Genomic DNA, 10,797 nt, shown 5'->3' on the forward strand with positions numbered 1-10,797 from the left:
TGCGAGGAATGGCGAAAAATATGGAGCTGGCAAAAATTGCAAAAAAAAAAAACGATAAATCGAGTGTGCTCGACTAAAAGCTACTATGCATTATCTTACTAAACCTGATTATTGAGATTTGAAGACTTGTTAGCAATTTTGCCGTTCTTTTGATCTTTGAAATAGATGCCCACTATATTGTACTTCTTTAACCTAAATATTAGTTAATAGAGAGACTATTAATGTGATAAACACTATATAAGTTTATTCATTTATTTAAAATTTTTAATTTCACAGGGTATTTTAAAATGAACAGAAATTGATAAAATTGCTTGCTTGTGGGGCTCGTTCCGCTGGCTCCTCATCTGGCGGAAATGTTCAAAGCTACTAAACGTTTTCTTTTGTCGATCCTTAATACAAATTCAATAAGAAACCTTCGTAAAGGATCCACATGGAAAGAGGTGGTCCCATAGAAAAGCCGTAGGGCAAATGGCCCCCGAGAGAGAGACGAGACCCTAGCTATTTCGGGCTTGAGGTGTGACTGCCGTGCCCGAAGACCGTAGATACATAATCTTATATTTACTTACCGTAGTTGCCAAACTTCCATTTGAGCATACCAACAGTGGACAAAAAAATCAAAACCTAATATCAGCATATTGGTGAGGTCCACTACAACTAAACAGTTGTCTGATATTCGTAGCTTTAAAAATAATTTTGAAGCAAATCGGAAAAAAATTAAAACATCATCAAACAATTGTTTGAATTGCACTTTTTACTGAGGATGCTTTAATTCTGCAAAAAATGTAAACAGCTCTCAGATGATTTTTCTTATGAATCCTTGGAAATTAATTTAAGCGCGAAACGTCACCCACTAAATCTTTGACACTCATTTCCATCAAGGAGGAATACATTTTAGGAAAAGTGTGAAACACCCCTCAACTGAATTTGAGCAAAGAGCCTTGAAATTTAGTTTGAGGCCGATCGGATGGTAAACAAAAAAGTTTCATACAAGCGGTTTTCCCGATTTTTCCATACTTGCGGGTGGTATTTCATGAAACCCCGTCTTAACGTGCACCTTTATCACTAAAGTGAAAATTTCAGCCTCCTAGCTCTTACGGCTTGGGCTGTGTCACCAATCAGTTAGTCAGCTGATAAAGTGGTCCGATCTAAATAGAGTTTTACATATATACGAGGATATATAAACTATTAAATGCCGAGTTTGGTCAAGATATCTTGATAAACAAAAATCTATTTCATACAAAAACTTTATTTTCTACCGATCATTCAGCTATACGATCCAGCTTGTTCCCACCTGTGTACTGAGTGTACCAAAAAGAGGGTCTTCTGCAAAGTTTGCTAAAGATAGCTTTAAGACTGATAGATTAGATCGCATAGAAACAGACATACGGACAGACGGAATGTCCTATATCGACTCAGCTGTTGATACTGATCAAGAATATATATACTTTATGGGGTCGGAGATGCCTCCTTTTATGTGTTACACATTTCACGACAAAATTAAAATACCCTCTGCAAGGGTATAATAAAAAATAATCACACTTTGGTTTTATTTTAGTTAGGGATTGGAGCTTGTTTCAAGCTTAAATTAATCTAATTCCAAGGTTAAGGTACACATGAAATATGATCAGAGAATCTTGAACAAAATGTGATTAAAACAAGTATTTTGGGTCATGAATTCAGTTCGATTTAAGTTCTTGCGCTCTTAAACCAAGATTTATATAAACTTATTTCAAGCTCAAACTGGGATTGTATAAAGATTCTTATATTAAGAATCATGAAAACTTTATTCAATACTATTCCGTTCTTAAATTCAACGTAATAAGGCTGCAAAAAGTAACAAACAAAGTTTGATTCAACTGTTTTCGTACTTAAAGTTTTACTTAAAATAAGAATTTCATACTTGAATCAAGTATTACCGGTCTTACCGTACTTTTATGACAGGGCTTACTTGATTCAACTATGAAATCTTGATGTTTTCTCTGTGGAGGTTTGCGATGGTGATTCGGATGGGGTTGGGGCCGCCTATGTTAGTGTATCTTAATGCATCATTAAACGAGAAAGAAGGACTATCTTCATCACGCCGAAGATATAACACCCTTGCAGACCCAACCTTTTCATAATGCTCATAGTGCTTCGCTCGTATCTAAGAAGAACCGGGATTATAGTAAATACCGAGTTTGGTCAAGATATCTTGATAGCCAAAAAAGGTTTTTAATCAAAAATCTGGTTTTCGACCGATCGTTCTTATGGCAGTTATATGATATAGTGGTCCGATGATGATAGGATTTTGTATTTATATAAGGAGCATGGTTAAACTAATAATTCCCGCGTTTGGTCAATATATCGTTAAAAACAAAAAATCTGTCCATACAATAACTGAATTTTCGACCAGTCGTTCCTATGGCAGCTATATGATATAGTGGTCCGATCTTAATATGATTTTGCCTATATATGAGGAGTAAAGTAAAACTAATAAATGCCGAGTTTGGTCAAAATATCTTGAAAAACAAAATGTTTTTTTATACAAAAACTTAATTTTCGACCGATCGTTCTTATGGCAGCTATATGATATAGTGGTCCGATCTGAATAGGATTTTTTATATATAGGAGGAGCATAGTAAAATTAATGTGCCGAGTTTGGTCAAAATATCTTGAAAAACAAAATGTTTTCTATACAAAAACTTAATTTTCGACCGATCGTTCCTATGGCAGCTATATGATAGAGTGGTCCGATCCAGCTGGTTTTGACATATGTGCTGCGTGCAACAGAAAGAGGGAGTTCTGCAAAGTTCCATTAAAATAGCTTTAAAACTGAGGGACTAGTTCGCATAGAAACAAACAGACGGACAGACGGTCAGACGGACAGACGGACTAAATCGACTCGGCTGTTGATGCTGATCAAGAATATATATACTTTATGGGGTCGGAGATGCTTCATTCTGCCTGTTACATACATTTGGCTTTCACACAAATACAATATACCATTGTACCCATTTTTAATGGGTTCAGGGTATAAAAACTCAAATTGAGACTTTTGGAGGTGAGGATTCCCTTCTTATGCGGTGCTCGGCGGAGATGTGTGACCCTGAAATGTGTTTGCGATGCGGATTGGCAGTAAATACAGTAATGATTATAAGGTAAATATGTATATACAGTTTTAAGGTTATGTGGTTGGAACTCCGAAAATAATTTAGTTTTTATGCTGTCAGCTCTGCTTCAATTTCTTCAAGCGTTTTGTTTTTTGTTTCAGGCACAAAAAATATAACAAACAGTAAGCCGAGGATGCATACACTACCAAAAACTCCAAATGCACCATGGCTGCCTATTGAATCTGCACAGCAATTATTAAGTTAAAATGATCGCAGCTACGTCATGTCGAAGTTACCAATCATATCTTGAAAAGTTTTTGTCACTATAAAGGCACATGCCCAGTTAAAGCCGACGACAATAGATGCGGCCAAGCCTCGAATGCGTGATGGTAGAATTTCGCCCATCATTAGCCAGGGTATTGGACCAAATCCCACGGAGAAGCCCATCACATAGACCACACAAGAAACCAACGGTATCCAGCCGTACTCTGAAGTTTTCATTCCCTTATACTTACAATAGAAAAATACGGCCAGTAAAAAAAGTGTGAGTATCATTGTCACAGCTGAGATGTAAAGCAGTATCTGCGTATAAATTTGTAATTATTAAAAAAAAATGAGTTAGAAACCTCTATTCGGGTGGACCCGACCAAAAAAGACCCTGAAAACCGCGCTGAGCTAAAAGCTTCCTTCTGTGCTTCTTCATTTTACATTGGAATTTTCAGAGCATAAATATGACGCCCAAAAGTGTGTAAATACCAAAGAGTAGTTTTATGTTATTATATGTTAAAACTTTCAAAAACATTTTGCGTATATGTATATTCACTCAGACGGACAGATAGACGGATGGACAGACTGGTCGAGTAAGTTCCTCTTAACTCTTAAGTGGTCGGAGATACTTCCTTCTGCCTGTTACATTTCAGGGTTTGAACAACTTGAATAAGATTTAAGCTAGCTCTCACCTTTCTGCCCACGCGATCTATAATCAATGTGGCTATCAAAGTGGCCACAAAGTTTACCAGTCCAACAATAATGGTACACAGATAGCTGTCAATGGTTGAGCCAGCACCTTTAAAGATTTTGACGGTATAGAATATGACTGCATTGATGCCGCTGAACTGTTGAATCAACATCAGGCCGAGGGATATTAAAATAGGTCTTCTATTCTTTTTACTACACAATTCCCGACAAGTATCCTTGATGTTTTCTGAATCCTCGCTCTAGGTGCCTGCCATTCCTTGCAACTCAGCATTCACATCCGCATTCTTGCGCCGCAGCCACTGCAACGATTTCTCGGCCTTTTCTTGTTTGCCACGCGAAAGATACCAACGTGGAGTTTCTGGCACAAATAACATTAAAATGAGAAAGGGCACACAACATCCGGCGCCCACAAAAGCAAGCTGGGCCCAGGTGGTGAATGTGCCAACTGTATAGACCATGAGCAAGATTGCCAAGCAACGTGGGCATCAAACCAAGTGTTCCGCGCACCAACGGATGCAGCGCCTCACCCAGATAGACGGGCAATGCTAGTGAGGACACTCCCACGGCTAGGCCGCCTATCAAGCGGCCACTGAGCACAAGCCACACCGAAGTGGCGAATCCGATGAGCAGCCAAGAAAGTATGAAGGGCACCGATGTCAGCAGAATTGTTAACCTTCTGCCCACATACATAACTAGCGGTCCCCCACAAACGCCGCCTACTAAGCCAGCAAGTGGCATTATGCCGCCTATCCACGAACCGGCCTGTTGGCTAACTTCAAAGTTTGTCTTAGATCGATCTTCCATCAAGGGCAGCGCCGGTGAGGTGTACCCATTCGTAAAGCCAACACAGAACGAGCACAAGGCAACAGCAATAGCTGCCACAAACTGATTACATTTGGTCAATTGCTTGAGTTGAAGATCTATTATAGTCCATCCAGCATTCGCTTACCTGAGACAGGCTTATCACAGACTTTTGAGAGTCTTCAGCCATTCTTGAAAATTGTAAATTTTGTTAGTATTAATAGACATTAAGTTCAAAACGGATCAAATTGTTTTAGACGAATGGCAGCCTACTTTGAAGCAATTGAATAAGGAGGATATTACAAAGTGTATACCTTATTGATCAGCAATACGAGTTGAGTTGGGTAGCTATATATCAGATATAAAATTATGTATTCTCCCTTACCAGTAGAGAGAAATAGGCATTAAGGTGGTTCGAAAACTTATATTTATCCTAAAAGGTTTTTTTAGTTTGGTTGTGATACCTTCAAAAAGTTTACATTTTTAGATAAATATAATTGCTTTCATTTGTTTAATATTTAAGCCGCGGATAGTTTACAAATATATATCTCACTTTGCCTTCAAGCATTGTGTCAGTCAGTCAGCCGGCAGCCACGCCCATTTAACTGCAGCTGCCTCCCACGTAGGCAGCGTCGCCATTGTTTTGCTTGTTCGTTTGGCCTTTGCCTGCGCCAACTCATTAAAAATTCCATTTTCATTTCGCCCATCATCCATTTTGATTTCATAGTCGAGTGGTTATCGTAGGGCAGTGGGGCGTACGTGTGCTAGTTGCAGCTGTGGGCCATTGGGATTTTGGGTGGTTTGTGTGTATGCAATTCGTTACGTTCTGCAGCGGAGTCACAGTTGCAGTCGCTGTCGCCCTCGTCGTCGTCGTCGTCGTTGCTGTCAGTGTACAATTTCAAAGTGTTTACTTTTTGGCCACATTGATTTCGCTGTGTAAAACTTTCACTTTGGCTTTTGGTCTGCAAAATTTTAACTTGCGCAATTAAATAAATTTTATTTATTCTGCTGTCATCTTTCCTACCCCACTTTTGCAGTGAACCTTAAACGGGCGCGTAATTAAAAAAAAAATAATGTACATACAAATTGCTGCTTCATATTTTACACGGTAAACATTATTGAATGGATATCCAATGAATTCGCATACACAATAAAATTTGGCCTGAAAGGACCAGCGAGCTGGCCACAGTTAATTATTTGCCAGCCAGTTTGGCGAACGTGACGTATGCGTAATTTTTCACCCATCGCATATGCTTATCTGCCGCTTGGCTGGGTGGGTGTGCGAATATATAAAATACATATGCGCATGTATGTACGCATGTAATGTGTGCATTCACTGATGAATTATTTGCCCGGCACTCAATCAATAAGTATGCACAGTTTGTATGTATGCATGCGTGGCATTTTGTGTGCGCCTGGCACACGGAATCATATACATAAATGAATATATGTAAATATAAATATGCATAAATATGTAATTTACATTACCCCACTTAAAGCCCACTGGCTGACCGTGAGACGGTGGCTGCTATAGTTGAATTGCAAATTTAACCCAATATTAACCTCCAAGCAGGAAAAGGGCATAGTCTGAGGCCAAGTTGGCATAGTTGAATTAATCGACAACTTTATACTGCTCTACTAACTGATGTTGCTATAGAACTCGTTATTTTTCGTTTTTAAAAAAGATAAACACAATTTTTGAGAAGCTATGACTGATCGATTAAACGTGTGCATTATTGGCTCTGGCAACTGGGCCACGACTATTGCACGGAATGTGGGCATCAATGTGGCCAATTCCCAGTTGATGGAACCTAAGGTAAATATGTACGTATACGAGGAGTACATCGATGGCCGAAAATTAACAGAGATTATCAATACCACGCATATCAATGTCAAATATATGCCAAACTTTGTACTGCCGCCGAATGTGGTAAGTTATTCGCCAGCTGCTCCTTACGAACAGATAACCCAACCCAGTGATTATCGCTCAAGTTTGCATTGGATGATGTGGTAACAACAGCACGTGATGCTGACATTCTGATCTTTGCCATACCACCAACATTTGTGAGCAGCTGCTGCAAAACTCTTCTGGGCAAGGTGAAGCCCCTGGCTCATGCAGTCTCTCTTATAAAGGGATTTGAGCGCGGTGACGACGGTCAAATCCTTTTGATATCTCATCTTATAATGCGACAGTTGAAGGTGAGTATAATATTTAGAAAGAGAGTGAGTGAGAGGATATTTATTAATTATTTCTATTTTAGATACCCTGCTCGGTGCTAGTAGGCTGCAATCTGGCTCATGAGATTTCCAATGACAATTTTGCAGAGGGCACGATCGGCTGCCGGGATCAGAAATATATGCGCATACTGCAGGACATATTCAAATCGGCAACGTTTCGTGTGGTCGTCACAGATGATGCTGACTGTGTCGAAATCTGTTCCTCTCTAAGGGTAAGCAAGTTGTCTGGTCCTCATTCATAACTGAGCTCATTCGGAATTTTCCTGCACTTAGAATGTCATTGCTTTTGGCGCTGGCTGTGCAGATGGGATGGATTTAAATGAGAACACCAAAGCTGGTATTATAAGACGTGGGTTTCTGGAGATTTTACAATTTGTGGATGTGTTTTATCCAGGCAGTCGCTTGGCCACTTTCTTTGAATCGTGCGGTTTGTCGGATCTAGTTACCAGCTGCTATTGTAGACTTTATAATAATTGAAATATACTCCACGGTATTCACGACTCATTTTTGTAGCCAATCGCAATCGCAAACTGGCTGAGGCTTTTGTCAAAACTGGGCAACCATTAAGCGAACTGGAGCACATTCTCGTTCCAGGACATGAACCTTTGGGTCCCATTACCTCCGAGCTGGTACATATTATGCTTAAAAAGAAAGGACTTGAAGACAAGTAGGCGGCAGCAAAGTGTACCAAAAAAACATTTCTCACCTAATCATTTTTATTGTTCTATAGATTTCCACTTTTCACCACTATTTATCGCATATGCACAGGCGTTTATCCACTTTCTCGCTTGGTGGAAACTCTGCGCTTTGCGCGCGAGGACATGTGAGTACAAATGCAAAGTAGCGTTAAATAATTTTTATAAATGTAACCTCCATGTCCCCTTAGCTATCATCCCAATCACATTTTCCAGCTGTAAAAATTTAAGCTTGTCCGATGAAAATTCCCGTGTATATTTTTTGTTAATGACAAGCGTCAATAAAACAGAAATTCACTTCATTTGATAGATGATATCCAAACAATAGCGGAATTCAGCCCATATTTTAGAGCAATTGCTGGGGATACTCGAACTCTGTATGCAAAATGAGGAACAATGCCAATGAACTGACAAATATGTATGCAACGCTTCCTGGCAAGACTGAATGCATAACTCGGTGCGAGTATTCCAAACAAAAGCCATGTACTACATTTTATTGTTGTGCGTCTTTTCTTTGGGGTTCAAGTATTCCTTGCGGAAAGTGCACTCCATTGAATGCACAGGCGCTCGAAGCACTTGCAGGCAACTCTCTGAGCACGACTGCTGAACTACAACGGAAATCACTTCACTCATAAATGCGTAAAGCAAAATGGTTAAAAGGGGGTGAAGAACGAAAGAAGGAAGAAAAACCACAGTGCTATTGTTTCTCAACTATGTATCGAATAGTTTTTGGTATTGTTTAGGTTGGGTGCTTCAATGGAAAATGTGGAAAATGGGAACACCAGCTGAGGGTTGTAATCTCTAAAAAGGCAGCTGGTGAGCTGCTTGCCTCAGGCTATCCATAGATCTAAATGAATGACCCATATGCTCGGTTATCATAAGCTAAGCTGCTCTTGGCTAGGGCTCATCCATTTTTAGTATTTCAATAATTTCATCTAATTCCAAAACTTTGTGCTTAACTGATTTCATAATTCCTGGGCATTAACAATAAATATTATATGAGTCATAGTACAATTGCAAAACAATCAAATAAAAGAGCTTGGCGTGAGCATTGACTATGCCATTAGAACCAATCGCGATTGTTTAAGTCAATAGTTATTTTGATAAATTATGTATGCAATTTATTTAGATTTTGTGTTACACTTTAACAATATTACGTAATACGCGACTTATATTTTCTGCATAATTAAATCAACTGACAAGGGCGCTTAGCGCTGACTTTGTTATGCGTATCGGGATTTTGCAAATGGATTTGTGCAAATCGAAAAATTACTCAATTTGATTACATTATAGTAGCCACAGGCAACGGCAAGTGAACAAGTGGCGTAGGCGCAATTTTACATATCAAACAAGTAACTGGTTCTAGTGGGGAGCTCCCGACTAGGGAATACCCTGAACCCTCTTCTTCCAACATCAAATGCATATATATATTCTATTTTAGAAGCTATATGTCAAGTTTGGTGACTCTAGCTTTTATTATTTACCAAAATTGCCCAAAAAACAGGATATCGATATCGATTTGTATCGATTGCTTAGAAATGGCGTAAGTCATCGATTATCGGAAACAAACTCGATCTGCGCAGGCACTAGGAGCACCTACATCTAAAATTTCAAGTTTCTAGCTCTTATAGGTTCTGAGATCCTTGCATTCATACATACGGACGGACTGACAGACAGACGGACATGGCTAGATCGGCTCGGCTATTGATGCTGATCAAGTATATATACTTTATGGGGTCGGAGATGCTTCCTTCTGCCTGTTACATACATTTGGATTTTGCACAAATACAATATACCCTTATACCCATTTTTAATGGGTTCAGGATATAAAAATATATGAGAAAAAAAATCAAAATATATAGTTTACTGTAATGCTTACAGATTACAAAAGAGGCATGTTAAATTTTTATTTGAAATAGACAACCTGAAAATATGTAACTAAAAATAATGTTTTATTCGCAATTCGTTTCTGCTGACGTTTGTATTGCTTTATTGTTGGTCTCGTTGCATTTGTTGGCAGTCAACCAAAGCTCCGCTCTACGTGATGAGAAAAACAGGTAGAAATGAAAATGAAAATTCAAAACGAATTTCAAACGTTTAGGCGCTCGGCTGGTCTATCCGTCGGTCCGCCTGGACAAACTTGCCAGTTAGACAAACAAATAAAGCCAACAGTAACAGAGATACAAAGATATGAAAAGCTACAAAATTTGCATATCAACAGACAGCATGGAGAGACTTGCTAGGTAGGGGTTTTATTTGCGCATTTCTTGTTGCATTTTGGGTAGCGTTAAACGCGTCTCTCGTTTTTGCTGATAATTACACGGTAAATTTGGCAAATGTGACGGCGAATAGCAAACTAGATGCACAATGTAGCAGAACGCACTACATGTGTGTGTGTGTGTGTGTGTGTGTGTGTGTGTGAGTGGGCGCGCCAAATGTATTTGCGGGTGTGTACACAGATACAAATACAGATACAGATACGAGGCCACCTGCTCTCAAGTATACACACACAAACACATGCTTGCGAAGCACTTCAAAAAATAAATAACAATTTTGTACGTAACACACGTCGTTCTGCTTATGTAAACGTATCTGCCTGTATACGTTGTGTGCGTGTGTTTTGTGTATGTTGGTATGGGTGTTAGTTTGCGTGCGTGGAGTGCGCCTAAAAGTATACTTCATTTCCTGTTTTACACCAGAGCCACCTACTTGGCAAATACTTCATATAGACAACACTACAAATGGGCTGTCGTTCTGCCCATGCTTGTTGTTGCTTCCATCTGTGCATGTATGTGTATTTGATTCTCCTCTCCATGAATTGAACAAATAGCGCCTATACAGAGAAAAAACAAAAAGCTATGTGCCTTAGAAATATATTCACTTTAGGTAGAAGCAGTTAATGATAGTTAGCAAATACAAATATTCTTGCGTATTTTCGGATTTCCATAACTTTCAGGCTTTGTGCTATATTTTAATTAAGGACCTTAGTTTCCTTT

The 10,797-nt window shown here is 39.1% G+C and overlaps 2 protein-coding genes across 2 annotated transcripts; one reads left to right on the forward strand and one right to left on the reverse strand.

Annotated features, from left to right (window-relative positions):
- Positions 1-3,020: 3,020 nt before the first annotated feature.
- LOC115766603 (facilitated trehalose transporter Tret1-2 homolog) lies at positions 3,021-5,107 on the reverse strand. Its single transcript, XM_030710588.1, is given in 5 exon segments — positions 3,021-3,331; positions 3,386-3,671; positions 4,049-4,532; positions 4,534-4,952; positions 5,017-5,107. Coding segments are annotated over 5 exon segments (1,365 nt in total). The 5' UTR covers positions 5,059-5,107; the 3' UTR covers positions 3,021-3,197.
- Positions 5,108-6,500: 1,393 nt separating this feature from the next.
- LOC115766610 (glycerol-3-phosphate dehydrogenase [NAD(+)], cytoplasmic) lies at positions 6,501-8,828 on the forward strand. The gene is made up of 7 exons (XM_030710599.1): positions 6,501-6,798; positions 6,861-7,067; positions 7,130-7,318; positions 7,380-7,563; positions 7,620-7,773; positions 7,837-7,929; positions 7,993-8,828. Exons 1-7 carry the CDS (start codon positions 6,577-6,579, stop codon positions 8,021-8,023), a joined length of 1,080 nt encoding a protein of 359 aa, XP_030566459.1. The 5' UTR covers positions 6,501-6,576; the 3' UTR covers positions 8,024-8,828.
- The last annotated feature ends 1,969 nt before the right edge of the window (positions 8,829-10,797 follow it).

The sequence above is a fragment of the Drosophila novamexicana genome, unplaced genomic scaffold, assembly GCF_003285875.2.
Source record: "Drosophila novamexicana strain 15010-1031.04,08,12 unplaced genomic scaffold, DnovRS2.1 tig00001209-arrow-arrow-pilon, whole genome shotgun sequence".
Taxonomy (NCBI): Eukaryota; Metazoa; Arthropoda; class Insecta; order Diptera; family Drosophilidae; genus Drosophila; species Drosophila novamexicana.